At 40.6% G+C, this 17,652-nt stretch overlaps 2 protein-coding genes across 2 annotated transcripts; one reads left to right on the forward strand and one right to left on the reverse strand.

Moving 5' to 3' along the window:
- The first annotated feature begins 509 nt into the window (after positions 1-509).
- On the forward strand, positions 510-13,953 carry usp4 (ubiquitin specific peptidase 4 (proto-oncogene)). The gene is made up of 22 exons (XM_008283815.1): positions 510-689; positions 1,962-2,089; positions 2,197-2,327; positions 2,413-2,539; positions 2,685-2,830; positions 3,452-3,513; positions 3,693-3,839; positions 5,553-5,670; positions 5,766-5,939; positions 6,078-6,236; positions 6,657-6,881; positions 7,098-7,181; positions 7,282-7,376; positions 7,484-7,666; positions 7,868-8,100; positions 8,221-8,418; positions 8,517-8,587; positions 8,672-8,787; positions 8,871-9,020; positions 10,400-10,503; positions 11,447-11,535; positions 11,715-13,953. Exons 1-22 carry the CDS (start codon positions 538-540, stop codon positions 11,835-11,837), a joined length of 3,015 nt encoding a protein of 1,004 aa, XP_008282037.1. The 5' UTR covers positions 510-537; the 3' UTR covers positions 11,838-13,953.
- Positions 13,954-14,603: 650 nt separating this feature from the next.
- On the reverse strand, positions 14,604-16,393 carry gpx1b (glutathione peroxidase 1b). Its single transcript, XM_008283819.1, is given in 2 exon segments — positions 14,604-15,267; positions 16,090-16,393. Coding segments are annotated over 2 exon segments (567 nt in total). The 5' UTR covers positions 16,306-16,393; the 3' UTR covers positions 14,604-14,916.
- Between the last annotated feature and the right edge of the window lie 1,259 nt (positions 16,394-17,652).

Consider the following 17,652-nt stretch of genomic DNA (forward strand, 5'->3'; position numbering starts at 1 on the left):
TTAAATCTTGTATATTTACATGTATGATAAACACTCAGATAAGGAAATCAAGGCTGTTAAATAAGAGGAATAAACTATAGTGTTATTCAGGCTCTTTGCTATTGCTGCTGTTTGTTTTTTTTGTTTATTAAGGATAAATATGCGTTGTCATACATGGATATTTCCACCTGCACTGCACCTCTTACTTCCTCCTTGCCATGGTGAATAATAGTATTGGAGCTCCATTGAGGTTTCATTATGTTCGTGCAGCGACAACATCAATTAAACTCACGTGTTCTGCAGACAACTTTAAAATCCGTTCAAGTCAGAGTTCAGGGTTGAGAGTTTGTTAAACCTGCTTTCTGGAACAGGCCCCTGGACACCACTGCTGACCCTCTGCTCTGGTAGTGTTGAGGACTGAACGCTGGAGTGCAACAGCAGCTCTCTTCCGCTGAGCAGCGACCGTCGAGGAAGAAGGACGTTTCCAATGAGCTGCACTCTGAGGCTCGCCCGAGTGCGTCTCTTCCAGCGCGTTCACGATACCGGCACACAGGCTGCATGATGGCCGAGGGAGGCGGACCCGAGTCGGGCAACGCGGCAGACTCCGACTCGGAGCCGGTAGCCGCGCAAATGCCAACTCCTTCAACTGAGAGTCAAAAACAGACAATTGGGTCCCTTTTGAAAACAACTCTGAGGAAGGGCGACGAATGGTAAGAAGCGGCAGCGGCCAAACGTTACCGGGGTGTTTAAAGCTAGCCAGCGTTAGCTAGTGAGAAACAGGAAATGCTAACATGCTAACGCTAGCAAGCTAATGACAGCGATGGGTCTGAAATCGACAGCTGCTGTGCTACTGATATTTTGGCAGGCTAATGTTTAACAGATTAGCACGCTAGCTGCTAGTCAGCCCGACTTTAAAATGCGTCTGCTAAGAGTGGCGGCTGTAGTAATAGGCATCAACATTGGTCGTAAACAACCAAACCAGCTACCCAAGTGGCTCATTTGTACAATAATTGTACCTTAATGGCTGTTTTGTGAGAAGTTGGGCGATGTTAGCTGATGTGGTGGTAGCTAGTCGGCTGATAGAGTAATTTAGGCCCTACTTTCAGATTGTAGGTTCTCCTTCCAGTCAAACCGGCTCGTTAATGCTGAGTTGTGATCGGGGAAGAGGCCCGTCGGCAAGATTATTACGAAATGTCGTTATCTGCTTGTAGTGGCATGCCAGTTTAAATTGTGTGACGGATTCTAACTGGCCAGCCACCTGTGTTAGCTAACATAGTTTCAGACCATATAGAAGATCCAGGCCGGAGCATAATGCAACCAAGGTATTAAAGAGGCTACAGCTCAGGAAATAAACAGTACAGGAATGTCAAATGAGGAAGCATTTCTGTTACTTTATTTGATGCAATTCGGCAGCAAAGGAATCGGTTTTAAAACAGCTACAAGCTACTCAACTTACGGTTTTATACAGTGATTTCATTTAGTCAGGTAGTGCATTTAGTTGATGTTTTATGCTGTTAGGAATGAACTACCACCCATGGCTCTCAAGTTGAGGTTCCCTATGTATACTAACAGCTTGGCCAAATTAATCTCTAGTTAAAGGACAAATGACATATACTTACACAGTGCTCACACTAAAAAAAGAGCTCCATGACCCAACTATGTGAATCACCATGTGATTGCTTGCTTTGTGAATACAAGCCTATTAGTGAAAGGAGATTTTTTAGATGAGATTAAGTCAAACTAGCTTGGTGTTACTATATCTGCAAATGCCAAAGCATTTTGGTGTTGCATAATGTTCTTGGATGGCATAGGGCAGAGTACAGTGTCTCTCTTATACCCATGCATTTTTATCATCGCTTGACCCTGTCTAGGAGAAAAAGTCACTTATAAGATTATAAATGTTAAAGCTTTTATGAGACACAAGCAAGTTTCTCAGTGTGTGATATGTTTGCCACTAACAGTCCCCTATCAATGTATTTTAGGTATCTAATAGACAGTCGGTGGTTCAAACAATGGAAGAAGTACGTTGGGTTTGACAGCTGGGATATGTACAATGTCGGAGAACGTAGCCTGTATCCAGGACCAATTGATAACTCTGGACTGTTCTCAGGTAAAACTGTTATTTTTGATTCTACTTTGAATACAGTAAATCCCCCTTTGCTATTAAAAGAACTGTATTTTCCAGCCTGTACTTATTTTTGTTTTTTTCCCCTAAAGACCAGGAGACTCAGGCCCTGAAAGAGCACCTTATAGATGAGCTGGACTATGTCCTTGTGCCCACTGAGGCATGGAATAAGCTTGTCAGCTGGTACGCCTGCCTTGAGGGCCAGAGACCTATTGTCAGGAAGGTAATGCTGTTGAAGGTATTTTTTCATTTTGAGCATGAACCATAATGCATGGACTGGGCTTCCAAATATCTTCTTTCTTCTTTAGGTGGTTGAACATGGCATGTTTGTGAAGCACTGTAAAGTGGAGGTCTATCTGCTGGAGCTGAACTTGTGTGAGAATGACAATATGGACAATGTGGTCACACGTCATTTTAGTAAAGCTGACACTATAGGTAAGGGTTTACATGAATATTCTATGGTTTCAATCTGTGTGCTTAAGGCAACCAGCTGACATTGAAAATAACCCAAGAAATGGCTCCATGCACACGAAAATGTCGATGTCTATCCATTATTATTTATCTTATCCCATTTTTCCAGATACTATAGAGAAGGAGATGAGGACACTGTTCAATATACCATCAGAGAAGGAGACCAGGCTCTGGAACAAATACATGAGCAACACCTACGAGCAGCTGAACAAGCCAGACAGCACTGTACAGGATGCTGGTCTCTTCCAGGGACAGGTAGTGTAAACACTTTTGCTATTCAAATAACCTTGAGATTACTGATAGACCACATAACTTTTTGCATCCTGGTAACATACTGGTACTCATTGTGCATACATAATTCATTTACAGGGATTGCACTTAATAACAGGAACACCAGAGAGCCTAATGTTATGCAGTACATTAGCCTGAGAATAAAATATGTCTGGTTAAAGTTATGATGTTTAATTCTTGTTCAGACTGTCAAAGAGAGGTCAGACTGTAATTCAGCTTTGATATTTGAGAGCGAAGCTTATAATGACATTGTATTGCAAGGGTAATGTAAGGTCTCACAAATATTTTGCTTCCCCTGCACATAAATCTGCCCCAGGGTTGGTCTCCTTTTACCACAGCAGTCATTGAACTTCAGATCCATAACAGCACCTGTTAGGATATTAGAGATGTCCACAATTTTTTAGAATGAGCAAAAAAGCTTCAAATGTATGCATATTAATTACAATTAAAACTGCTTTTAATTAACCTGCTTGCAGCTGCTGAAACATGGCAGCATTGGGGACATATAACTCAAACCACGTGACAGCTCTGACATGAAGGTCAGTTCTCCAAGCTCTGTTTTTCATTCATCTTGTTTTCCCACAGGTGCTTGTGATTGAGCGCAAAAACGAGGATGGCACATGGCCCAGACAAGCATCCCATCCCAAGTAAGCAAACCCCTTGTGGTTTTTATTGAAAAATCTGTGAGAAGGTACACAAGTTGTGTGCTGAATTAGAATCTTTAGAGCATTTGACCAAATATGTATCAGTTTACGTAAGATTAAAAGTTTAAGGTAACCTGTAAAAGTGTTCTTTTCTGAAACATGCTTTTGTTTCTGCTCACCAGATCCAGTACAACCCCATCAAGGAACTTCACTACCTCCCCAAAACTCTCCTCAAACTCATCAGTCAGTATCTCTTCAACAGTAACTAATGGAGACAGCAGCTGTAGCCCTGGATACACGCTCAACAACAGCACCTCATCTAGCAACAGGCAAGGGATTTTTTCTCATTTGTTCCACCTTCACTCTTTCTTTGTCCATGCCTACATTTTCCCTTTCATGGATATGTACTGTATAGCCTGCAAGGCACAGGAGCCGTCTTCATTGATTTTATTCTTTTCAGCGATGATTACAAGGCTTTGGAAAACATGTTTTTTATTCTGTTTATTACTTACTTTCTCAACTCTTGTACTCTCACATTGTACCTTGGTTAAAGACACATTGAATATTATAAGTCTTAATGTCAAGTAGAAAAAAATCTTGCACATTTTATATTTCTCATGCATCTCATGTGTTGTAAAGGTGACTAAAGAAGATCTTAACACATCACTCTAGCTTCTCAGACACACAATAAATCAGTATGTTAGTCTTTGAGGTTCTTTGTTGTCGGAAGAATGAATAATTTACCGTTACACACAGCACATTATTTTTCTTCTGTCAATAACGTCACCTTATCTTACACTACTCTCACTTCCCATTGGTTTAATGTTTTCCATTTTCTTTCATCTTAACTTTGCTTTTACTGGTGAATGTTCTGTTTGCTTTCACATGCACAGTGTGTCACCCAGAGTAACAGAGCATATCAACACATTTGAAGGCAGCCTGGTGTCAGATACATACCTTAGGGTTTTGTATAATTTTAATCCTATGGCATGATGAGGAAGATGCAATACTCCACTGTTACTGTGGCAGTAAGCGTCCATTACACTACCAGCTCATTTGCTGCATCTAAAGACATTTTTCAGCTCCACTTCATTTTGCACACTGTAGACTGATTACATTAGATTTAAAAAATGTTGTGATGGTTTTCCCATCCGTATGTATGTCAGCAAAAACAAATATGTGGAAATAATTGCAAAGCTTTTGAATTAGCATTGGGTTTAGCTTATACGACTGGCATCTCAGTATGAAGATAATTGTTGTAGACTTTGTGCAGTGTTCCTGCATACAACATAATATATGATATACAGAGGAAGATTTATGCTCACACTTAAGCCAGGCACAGTGTATTAAGGCACTGAGAGTGAACGTCTGAAGGGAATTAAAACGTAACTGCAGAATTGACATCTGAATTCAGTGCTGACTTTGTGAAATGGCTGCACTTCAAAAGGCTTTGATGTTCCTTTGATTTTCCCTGACTACCTCAAGAAGTGATTTGAGACCTGAAGTAGCAGTAATATTTACAGTTCCCATTTTAACAGCTGTGCAAGTAGAAAAATACCACAACTGCTTACTTGCTGAATAAAGATGCACGTGTGTATTTGTTACAGATACGATTTGATATCAAGCTTCAAATGGAAAATTACACATTTGACTGAACTTGCATATGCCGTCAGGATTTAATTTAATTATACATAAAAACTAATAAATTGTGGATTACAATACATAACTGCTCTGAGCTTCTGTGATCCTCAATCTTTTCTCAATCAGAGTGTAGTGTTGATTGCCTGCCTGGTCAGCATTAGTTGTTCATATAGGTGTGTGTCATGAGTACTTGACATGCTAAAGACACGAATGAACTTTATTCATGTAGTACCTTTCATACACAAAATGCAGTGTTCAGAGTGTTCAGTGTTTTGTTGCTGTGATGTTGCATCCACGTACCATATTTCAATGCCATGTTTAAACATTTGCCTGAAGTATTGTCTTCATCCCTACACAGTGTCTCTAAGATACAAACAGTAACACATCTGCTCTTCCAACAGATTTGGGGGCTACAATTCATACAGTTCCTCCTACAACTACAGAGAGTCACAATCACAGCCTGGTCTGTGTGGTCTCAGTAATTTGGGAAATACGTGCTTCATGAACTCTGCCCTCCAGGTAAAAATAAATAGCAAATATATTTGCAACTTCCACATTTTTTGGTATTGTGTTCATATAATCCACTTTCCCCTCCTCTCCCCCTGTTCCTCTAGTGCCTGAGCAATGCATCTCCACTCACAGAGTACTTCCTTAATGACCAGTATGAGGCAGAGATTAACAGAGAGAATCCCCTGGGAATGAGGGGAGAGATAGCAGAGGCCTATGCAGATCTAGTAAAGCAGATGTGGCTGAGCCGCAGTAGCTATGTGGCCCCTCGTACCTTTAAGGTGAGTCGTGTCAGCTTTATCAGCTTTCAGAAGCTGACAGCTTTATTTGAAGTGAATGCATACAGATTGAAAATTACCCAGTCAGATTAATCAAGCTCTCCAGACCAAGCATCTAACAGCTACCTTTTTTATTTCTAGACCCAGGTTGGACGCTTTGCACCCCAGTTTTCAGGCTACCAACAGCAGGACTCACAGGAGCTGTTGGCCTTTCTGCTCGATGGGCTCCATGAAGATCTGAACCGTGTCAAGAAGAAGCCTTATCTGGCCCTGAGGGATGCAGAGGGCCGTCCGGATGAGGTATAGCACATCACAGAAATGACATAATACTTGTTTTTGAAACTGTAGTCCTTCTGTGGTATTTTTTTTATGAGCTATTTGTCTCCAAAGAGTGAAAGACTCTGTCTGATGCTGTTATATAATGATCCTTAAATATCTGTCTTCATAGCACTCCAAGCTCTGTTATGTTTTGATATATAAAATTGAAATCTACTTTAAATTTCAAAGAGAATTACTAAGCTACAATAACTGCTAGACTCTGAAAACTAGATATAGCATAGGTATTTGTTTTGAAGTGTCACATTGTGTGCTTTGATCTAGACTGTTTTATGGTAACAAAAGAGCAGCAATAGCTTCATCAAGTTTCATACTTTCATCATGAATTGACGTTTTAAAATAATATCTAACTGAAATCTTTTTCAATTGGTTTTGGGGTTACAGATTGTTGCCAAGGAAGCATGGACGAACCACCGCTTGCGCAATGACTCCATTATAGTTGATATTTTCCATGGCCTCTTCAAATCCACATTGGTGTGCCCAGAGTGCTCCAAGGTGTCTGTAACCTTTGACCCATTCTGCTACCTCACACTGCCTCTGCCCATGAAGAAGGACCGTACCATGGAGGTTTTTCTGGTGCGATCAGACCCTCAGTCTAGACCCACACAGGTGAGTTGGAATTGATCGTATTGCTTTAGACCTGAACCCACAATTGAACTGATGCTAATTAGTACCTGCTAAGTAATAGTAAAATGCAGATTTTTAAAAACAGATTTGTTTTTTGTTTTTTTTGTTTGCTGTTGAGTCTGAGATTGATTTCTGAATGTATTTAATGATGCAGATCAAACATTGAGAACACCGAATCTCTTTTTCTTTGTCTACCAGTATCGGGTGGTGGTCCCCAAACTGGGTACAGTGACAGACCTGTGCAGCGCCTTGTCCAAACTCTGTGGATTCCCTCCAGAAAATGTTAGAACCTCACTCTTTTACACCTCCTTTGTACAGCAAACTTTACTTTTTTTTGTTTTATCTCATTCAACCTAAATTTGCAACCTGCTTGTTTTTCAAGATGGTGGTGGCGGATGTTTACAATCATAGATTCCACAAAATTTACAGGCGGGATGATGGGCTCAACCAAATCATGGAAAAAGATGACATCTTTGTGTAAGTCTTGTTGACTGACCAGTTATTGACTAAAAGATTAGAAGTTAGACACTGTGGTTGCAGCCTAATGTGAATACATTGTGTATTTTTGTTGGTGCTCTTTGCAGGTACGAGGTACAGGAGGAGGACAGTGAGAGGATGAATCTGCCTGTATATTTCAGGGAGCGCCACTCCAAGCATGCTGGGAGTTCCACAAGCACCATGCTTTTTGGCCAGCCTTTACTCATCACCGTGCCCAGACAAAACCTCATAGCAGACATTCTTTACGATAAGATCCTAGAGAGGATTGGGTAAGAAGCTACTGTGTGGATGACAATAAATAAAGCCACATTACAGTGTACTAGCAAGGAAGAGGGGTAAAACTGAAAACTAATTTATGACATTTAACTGACAAGTATAACTTTAATGATTTAAATTCTCTCGAACTTCTGAATTTCTTTTATTATTTGGCTCTTGCTGCTGTTTAACAATTTTTCCTGTTCCTTTTACAGACGCTATGTAAAGCACTCCCAGAGCCCAAATAGTGAAAGCAGGGCATCGGCCTCGGCCTCAGCCACCTTTGCCAGCTGCAACCAGGCTCCTGAATGTTCCACATCATCTAGTCTCAATGCCAGCCTGGGTGGCTGTGGGAGCCCCCTGTCAGATGGGGCCTCCTGCAGTGCCAGCTCCAGTAATGGCAGCAACCACTCAGGGACCTGCAATGAAACTAATGGGCTATATGATGGTAAGTGGCTGACATAAACAAACACTAATTTTAACCAAATGTTAAGGAAACATTGATCAAAGAGCAGTGCACAGATAATTCAGAAATAATTAGATGCCATTGTTGTCCCTGTCTGTTCAGGTGAAGAGGAGGCCATGGACCACCAGGTGAGTCCAGAGCCAGAGAACGGTCAGTCTGAAGAGGAGGAGGAGACCTCTGACTTGGAAAATGGGTCCAAAGGAGACTCGGCAAAGCTCTTCACTTTCAGCATAGTCAACTCGTATGGAACAGCCAACATCAGCCCGCTGCCTTGTGATGGAAACGTTCTCAAGCTTAATCGTCAGTGTTGACATTTTAAACCCACAGTTGGACTGATAGTTTAACTTTTCACAGGCTGCTTGTGTTTACACTGCTCCTCTCACGTCTTCTCTCTGCAGCACATTCCACGGTGGCAATCGACTGGGACACAGAGTCAAAGAAACTGTGTTATGATGAGCAGGAAGCAGAGGTCAGTGGGTTAGTGATCATCAGTTAATTCTGTGACACAGTAATGCAAACAGTCTATTTATAATTGTTTATGTATTGTGTGTAGGCCTACGAGAAGCATGAGAGCATGCTGCAGCCTCAAAAAAAGAAAGCCACCGTGGCTCTAAGGGAATGCATCGAGCTCTTTACAACCATGGAGACTCTGGGAGAGCACGATCCATGGTAAGGCTTCTTCAGCATAACATACCATCAAACTTCCACTTTTTCCACTGTCTGTGTCATCCCAACTTCATGTTTTTATGTAGGTATTGCCCAACATGTAAGAAGCACCAACAGGCCACGAAAAAGTTTGACTTGTGGTCGCTGCCTCGCATTCTGGTAGTTCATCTAAAGCGTTTCTCTTACAATCGATGTTGGAGGGACAAGCTGGACACAGTGGTGGACTTTCCCATCAGGTATGCAGGCAGGATTTCTCTTTAATCTTGTAGTTGAGGAGCTGAAGACTGTTCTGAATGAATTTCTAAAAGACTTGCAGTTTGATGTTGCTGTTAAAGGAAATCTTGTGCCCCTTTAATCATGGATTGTACCATATCATACTGTTAGCTATGCTCCTATCCATCCTTATGAGCGCGGGCTAGAACCTCTCCCATCCAACACTTGGGCTAGAGGTGGAGTACACCCTGGACAACCAACCATGCTTACATTCACAACAGTGGCTAATTTACAATCTAATCACTGAGAGTGAAAATTCCAAGTAGTTCTGTTAGAATCAACAACCAACCTCAAAGTTGCTAAAATCAACTCTGTTTATCACTATCTAAAACCATGGCAATTTTCCTTCTCCGTTTTTACACTATCTAGAAGTATTTGGCTAATAATTAGAGCACATACCACATAACAGTAATGTCCTTAGTTGGATTCTTGACCACCAGGACCTTTGTTGGATGTTACACCTCATTTCTCCTATTCTTATTTCCTGTCTCTCTCCCTACTTGCTCTATTAAATAAATGCAAAATGCAAATCATTTTAAAAAAAAAAAAAAAAAAAAAGCCCTTTACAGCAAGCCAATTGGCATTGACTTGAAACTCCTGCCGTGTAAATATTGTAACCTCATGTAGGAGTGATGATAAAGCAGAATCTAAAAATACTTTTGTTGCTTAGAATGCAAAAGACATATATCACAAGATAGTTACAACCACAATCTAAACTCTCAGATCTGGTTTTTGTGCACATTTTCTTCTGTTAAAAAAAACAAACAAACAATAAGAATCATACTGGTCATTTGAACACTGTGCCAAGCGAACTGCAAATGCTCTGGTATCAGTTTTACTTTAACAGCAGAGGGAGCTAAACATCACAAAGGAAATCAACCAGAGGTCTGATCGATTAAATAGTGATTGCCCTTCCAAGAAGTGGAGTCTTGTCTCATAGACCTGGCATCATACTTCAAAGAGTAATCAGCCCTGTGTTGTTACTGCCCCTTATCTTTATGGTCTTTGCACTTCAATGCTGTGAGTCATTAATCCTTTTTTTTCCCCTTTAGTTTAGTTGGTTCAGTGGGTTTTAAAATAGAGAAGTTGCCTCAGGGTTGTGTGGCTTAACAGCTACATGTCTCACTCTTGGAGTGGGACATATTGACCTCTGTTGAGGAACTTGATTCACCAAAAACCATGAAGCAAAGAAAATGTTGCTGAAATCCTGCTTTAAAAAAGGCTGACTCATGCTTACTAAAGATGCCTTAATCATACAGTAGGCCTAAATGCAGGGTTTTTGTTCCTTTTCATTTCTTGCCTGTGTTTTCTCCAACTGATGTTTTTTTTTTTCCTTTGCAAGGGATCTGAACATGTCAGAGTTTGTGTGTGACCCAAAGGCTGGGCCCTACATCTACGACCTTATTGCAGTGTCAAACCACTATGGAGGAATGGGAGGAGGTCACTGTGAGTCGCTGCTTATTTCCTTACCTTCTCTGTGTTTGATACTTTTAAAATTACACTTTCTTCTTGAGTGGAAAACAAAAGTTAAAATCACTCAACAGCAACATATTACAAAGAGCTCATTTTTACTTTTGGCTTTTACATTTTTCTTTCTTTCAAAGTTCTTTTGATTGAATTTTACAAATTTAACAAGAACATCATACCCATCAAATGCCCCTATCCCCCACTGTCACTCTGTTGAATGGACTTGCTTTTACCTTGTTAAAGCAGTGTAATTCCAGCATATACCCATCAGCACACCATAATGTACATAGTAATAGATCATTGATGAATAAAATTAAAAATAAATCAAAAAGAAGAAGAAAAAAAAAATGGGAAGAAAGGTATCTGACACTAGATGAAGTAAAAGCATTGTAGTCTGGTCTGGAATGTCAGATGTCCAGAGGCATCTCCAGGGCCAGAGTCAGTTTATTTATTTATTCGCTGCTGTACCTGTGTGGAGGGTTCATCAAAAAAGGTCTCACACTTCTATAAATTCCTTTTCGAAACCTCTCATTGTATACCTTATCTTTTCTAAGTGTAAAGTTCATCAATACATCTCTTATCCAATGAGAAACAGAGGTTGGCACAGGCCAATACATTTTTAACTAGTAATAAATCTGATCTCTAGTTCTTGTGCTAACACTTTGCTTAGCTTTTAAACGTGTGCAATATGTGTCAACAGACGGGGTGCCGAAGTGTTCGCTTCGTCTCCATGGACACTGCAATCGGTTAAAATTTAATACACCAAAAAGCCTCACATGTCATTGTTCTCTCTGGACTTGAGTCAACTTTTTTTCTTTTTTTTTCCGAGCATGTGCTTTGTCTGTTTGTAGTGAGCTGGTATGATAAGAAAGGAAAAGCCTGCATAGTTGTCCATTAACACTACCTTCCCTCTGTCTCACAGACACGGCTTACGGCAAGAATAAAGTGGATGGAAAGTGGTATTACTTTGACGACAGCAGTGTCTCGTCTGCCTCAGAGGACCAGATTGTGGTGAGTAGTGACTCTTAAACATTGAATACCGTCAGAGGTGCAGTAGATGTTGAACGTTGTGTTCTTATTTTTCGTCTTAATTATGAAGATGATAGTCCCCAACGGTTTTGGCTGTTTATCTGTGGTGTCAGGTGTTCCTCTTCGTGCCATGTAATCTTACCCTTATCTTCCCGCTGCAGACTAAAGCAGCCTACGTGCTGTTCTATCAGCGCAGAGACGAGGAGGGCCCTTCCAAACCTCAGCCTTCGGCCTCGTTGGGAGGAGCCCCCGAGCCAGCCGACGACCACATGGACACAAACTGAAGAGCCCTGACGCAAAGGGACACACACTGAAATGCATACGGCAAATAGAGACACTCGGACGCACACACAAAGCTACTTTAGTGACAGAGGATTCCACAGACTTAACATTATTAACCCAACCCTCCCCGTATTTTATTTGATTTCTGTCTTGTATGTCGTCAACTAGAGCCAACAGCCTTGTCAGAAGAGTGAACTGAGAGACTTCCTCCCTGCAGCGGGTGGCCTACTGATTTCTGAACATAGTTTACTAGTCTGGAACTAAGAGGAACATAAATGGATATAGATCCTCTCACTGGATGAACAGAATGTTAGAAGTGCCCTCAAATGCGTAGATAAACAAATGTTTCTGTTGCCCACGAGAACAGTCAGAAATATTTTAAAAAAAACAAAAAAAAAAAAAAGCCAAATGCACATATTGTTTCAACCAAAGCGTTCCAACGTATTTATGATAAAAATGAATCAACTGTTAGGATGTTAGCAGGACACTGGCATCGTGCCTAGATTTATCTCTAATATTCTTGCTGTGCTGAGGTGAATGCAAACTTTTAACAGTGTGATGTGCACACAGAACAATACATGCCACACTTGTTGAAAGAATCCTGTGACCTTATGCCACCTGTTTAAGTGGATCCTGGTATAAAAGGAGATCCCGCTGCTTCAGAGTAGCTGTGGCAGCTGTGCTCCTGGCCTGCTGGATCTGTGTTGGGATCTAAACCACAGAGGGGATGTCTTGTTTCAATGGTTTTTAACATCTCGGTCTTGACATGAGTTGTGGCAGGAGCTGTTTTTTGGGTGTTTTTTTTTTTTTTTTTTTTTTTGAGCTTGCTCATGGTCGGCCATTATTTTTTTGTTTGACGCACAGCACGGGCTCCGTTGTGGCCCTAAACTTATGAGAAGAGTCTTACCCTGCTAACAATTTGTATTTTCTTTTTTTCTTTTCTTTTTTTGATCACAATGCAAAAGCGGCCTTTCAATTCCTGCAACCTGACAAAAAAGGAGGCACTTTGAATTCTCCATGAGTACATTATCTACCTGCTTCTGGTCTATCTAGACATGACAGAACTGTATGGTTTGGCCTTAGCATTAAGGGTTATGGTCTGTCATACACTTCCAGATCATTTTAATGTGTCTTTTAAGCATAATTTGATTGCTGCCTGATTGGACCCCTAGCTCACCTTGCAATAGCTTGTCCTTATTAGTCTTGTACAATAATTCAGCTCTGTATTGAAATGGCTATGTTATTTGATATCTTCAAAGCACACTGAGTGAAGCAAAATAAACTAGTATAAAAGTGGTGCTTTATTCATGAAACTTGAACTTGCTCCCAATCATGAGGAACAATCTCTGTGTGTCATCAAATGGGAGTAGGACAGCAGTACCTTAACAGCATTCTCACCGAATGCAGTCATTTTGAGCCAGTTGTTTTCCTTCCAGTGATCTTAGTCCTCTACTCTGCTGTTGAAACAAATACATCTAAGTTGTTTTCTGGTGATATTACAAGTGAACAGTCCCTTTATTTTATCTTAATGTAGTCTTAATAGACATTAAACAATCCCAGGAAGCACAGGTGTCTTGAATGTGATCAACTTGAGAATAAAATAGAATGCATTCACTTATGCTCAATAACAAAGGTCTTCTAGTAAAACCAGGTGGCAGTTAGTACTTAATGTATCTATTCTCATGAGTCTTGTTCTGTGGCATAACTTCTGCACTTTGTTGCATAATGGCATGTTAATATGTAGGGTCTCCAAGTGCCCCGTCTGCTGGTCGGCCCCGCCATTGTTATGTCGTTCAGAGATGACTACCTAAATATGATCATTTATGCCTATGACTAGAAAAGCTTTACATCATATCTGTAATCCTAGATACTTTTTTGAAAACAAAATTCACCTGCCAAAATGCAGAAAGTCTTTGTTTTCTTCATCTCCCCCCCCACCTCCTCATGAAAATCATGACAGCAATTCAAAAATAACTGAAGAGATGTAAATAATCACACTATTTTAAATAGGTGTATAAATTCCTGTCCTCATATTTATCTTATTGCCAATATCTACAGTTTTTGTTTTTAACTGAGAAATATTTGAATTCAAAGTACAATAAAGACTGGAAGCCTCAACAAGGTGGTTTGTTTGAACTAACTGAGTGCACTGTAGCCTGATGCCAAAGCTGTGGTTCTCTACAGGAGCTAGTTGTGAAATACACATTTCTGTGTTGCAAAATTTCACTCTGTTTGCAGACGATGCAATATGTGATTGCGCTCGGATTCAAAAGGATTTGAATTCAAAGTACAATAAAAAAAAACTGGGAGGGTCAACAAGCTGGTGTGGTTGGACTAAATGCATGCACTGTAACTCCACACTAAAGATCTTACGCAAGGTTGCCGTTACATAACACCCCCTGTCTGTATTGCAACATTACCTCCTGTTCACAGGTGATTCAACCTGAATTACCTGCGATTCATGCTGACTAGCTAAGTGGACTATAATCTGTAACTGGGTGCGGGCAGGGAAAAAACCAACATGTTGTAATCACACTAAGTGCTGCTGTGTGCAAACCTGTGATTTGCTGAGTATTTTACCCACAATAACTCCTTTTTCTCCTCAGATGATGTTTGAGGAAAAAGATCAAATACATCAGAAAAGACGAGTGATTACAGTGTTGAAATGGAGCTTCTGTTTAAACTCTGGGAGACTGGTTTCAGGTTGAAGTTGTGTTTAGGTTAAGAAGAGTGATCTAGAACCTTCATTCAGAGGCAGCCACAGAAAATCGTGAAAAAAAATACATTTATTGGTCATACATCACGCAGCGGTTGTGCTTTACATGCACCCAATGCAGCTACAAACGTTCTGCCTTTTACGTTTCATCAGATACCCTCCACACAACGTGGTTTCAGAGGATGTCTTCATTTAGTGAAAGAACACAACAGTAGTCATCATGTACAAGAGAGCACAGGCGGCATGGGTAAAGTGTCAGACACCATCTACAGAAGCTATGGAAGGAACAGTGAGAACTTGAGCTCAAAGGCTTGTGCAAGTAGTAGCTGTTGGATGGGTTAACTTTTTTTTTTTTGTTGGATTATTTATTTCGCCTGACTGAGGAGCTTCTTGATGTCGCCATCGATGTCACTGGTGAGGAACCTCCTGCTGTAACGCTTGAAGGGAACTCCGTCCGGCCCGATGAGGAACTTCTCAAAGTTCCAGGCCACGTCGTTCCTGCAGACGGGGCTCCACATGATCAGCTTGGGGTCAGTCATCAGGGCCGCGGGCTCGTCGCTGGGGAACGGCAGCTTCTCCCTCAGGAACACAAACAAGGGATGGGCATCCTTTCCGTTCACATCCACCTTCTCAAGGAGCTGGAACTTTGGCTCGAAGCCGTTTCCGGGACGGACGTACTTCAGAGACAGAAGGATTTCTTCATTCTTGCAGTTCTCCTGCACGGGTTGATCGCAGCATTAGTGTCTGTTTACAGAGCTGGCTTTGTCTATTCAGTTGTCAACTCAACCAGGAAGTATCAGCCTCCTTGACTGTTTCACTTCCTATTTTCTAAGATGCCTTCATAACACTGAAGATCACCACAGTAACCAACTATTAATCAGTTACTAATATTATTACAACAAACAACTTCTTTCTGGCTTAATGTCTGCACAGATGAAACAATGATTAATGAAAGCATTGTGACATGAGGAACAACTTGTGTTGTTATCAGGTGTGATCCTGTCACTCAACCACAATTTCCTCACTTCCTAAACTTAGAACTGACAACTAACGCACTCACACTAAAAAAAAAAAGAACTTAACTTTTTATTAAATGGATGTTACAGCTGCAAATTAACAAAAAAAAGTTAACCTAAAACATGTCAGTACACTTGGAAATTAGCAGAATGTATAAAGCAGCTTTAAAAAAAAACAAGAAAAAAAGTTTAAGAAAAAAAAAACTTCCTTAATGTGAGGAAGCAGATGCATGATACATTTGTATTAAATGGGCCATGCAGTTAAAAATTGACAAAAACCTTAATCAAAAACGTATCGGTACACTTGGAAATGAGCAGAATGAATAAAGCAGTTTGGTTTTTTTTTTCAAATAGAAGAAAAAAAAAAACTTTCTTCATATGAGGAAACATGCATGATGCAGGTTTAGATTGCATTCAAGCGGGCTACTGGCAGGAATATTGTATCTAACATGCAAAGTTAAAGAATTAAACACAACTAATCCCAATGAAAGTCCACAGTTTAAGGAACAGGTAGATGCTCACCTGGTGGCCGAACTGGTTGCAGGGCACTCCCAGGATCACGAGCCCCTTGGCGGCGTAGCGCTCGTGGAGCTCGTTCATCTGGGTGTAATCCCTGCTGGTCGTCCCTCAGAGAGACGCCACGTTCTCGATGAGGACCACTTTGCCCTGAAGGGAGGAGAAGTTAAACGCTTCCCCCGTTAACAGCTTGGCCGTGAGGTCGTAAAATTTCGCAGCCATTCTTCTTATTCTTCTCGCTTCCTTCCTTATGAATACCAGACACCTTGCTCGGCCGCTGCTCTGAGCCTCCGTCAGCTCCCGCTGCCAGTCTTATAGCGTCAAAGAGCTCGTGTTGTCAAGATAGTTCCCTCCCTGCGACCTGCAGCACGGACCTGCCAAGGGAAGCAAAACTATGAGTATTAACATAAGATACCTCAGCTGTGTTTGACATCCATTCAAAATTGTATGACCTTACAGTAATTGCATTATTCTGAGTAGAACAGTAGAATATTTGCTCTTGTGTGAAATTAAACAGGAACAGTTTAGACTTAAAATTCAGGCCTCACAGTCGGAACCCTGTGCAAAGAAAGTCACCTTTCATTACTGAGGTTTTTTTTTTCTTCAATACTTAATATGTCCACGTTTATTTTTGATAAGGATAAATCCTTCTCAGCATGGAAGAAAGCAGTGTTGCACTGTTTTTATCAGCTGTTTGTTGCTAAAAAGTTTGTGTTGCTCTATTTACATCTCTTTAAAATATCCACAAAGGTGTTTTATTAGATTAAAGTTAGGTGACACACATGTCCAATTCATAGTTTCCACTTTAAAAAAAAAAAAAAAAAATCTACTTTAGAAAGTCTTGTAATGTTGGCGGTGTGCTTTGAATCACTATCATGCTGGAGTATTGCACTTCTGCCAAGCTTTCTGCAGACTTGAAGTCCTGTCTGCCAGTATTTTGGTGTATCCACAGCCGACCCCTTCCCAACAGCTTTTGTTCTCTTGCGGCTGCATTTTGTCACACTGCCACCTTTGTGCTTCATAGCCAGGACTATGCATTCACTGTGGTAGTTCTGGTTCATGACAAACACCCTGAACCCAGTCTAATGTGTTCACTGCATGTTGTTGCGCTAATTTTCTACTTTGAGGATTGTGTTTTCAAGCATTTCTAAATTTTTGAATTGCTTATAATAGGAAATACTCTACTTGTCAGCTTAGAAATAATGCAGTTACTAAGAAGTGATAGAATTTAAAATCATTTGACATTCAAACAATATCACACAGGGGTGTACTTACTTCTGTTGTGTATATGTACAGTAGTACAATGGCATATACTAACATGTATGCAGTTTAACATAACGTACCTGCTAATACCTGAGATAACTGAGATCTGGCAATAAAATACAAAAAAATAACTATGCAAATTAACAATGCCATTGCAAACAAATAATATCCAACCAGATCATGCCAGCTCAGCTTTTTGTGCTTTAGAAGCAAGTCAGCATGATTTTGTCAAGTCTCTCGCTATAAGCACTCAAAGCAGTGTAATTTTACAATAGCAAATATTTAACTTATTACCATAATTTTGCT

Source organism: Stegastes partitus, unplaced genomic scaffold, assembly GCF_000690725.1.
Source record: "Stegastes partitus isolate 25-593 unplaced genomic scaffold, Stegastes_partitus-1.0.2 Scaffold328, whole genome shotgun sequence".
NCBI lineage: Eukaryota > Metazoa > Chordata > Actinopteri > Pomacentridae > Stegastes > Stegastes partitus.

Bases quoted from the DNA above. Each gene is read 5' to 3' on its own strand.
- usp4 (XM_008283815.1), top strand. From the start codon at position 538: ATGATGGCCGAGGGAGGCGGACCCGAGTCGGGCAACGCGGCAGACTCC. The intron at 5,671-5,765 runs GTAAAAATAAAT...CTGTTCCTCTAG, and splicing joins TCATGAACTCTGCCCTCCAG to TGCCTGAGCAATGCATCTCC. The intron at 8,788-8,870 runs GTAAGGCTTCTT...GTTTTTATGTAG, and splicing joins CTGGGAGAGCACGATCCATG to GTATTGCCCAACATGTAAGA.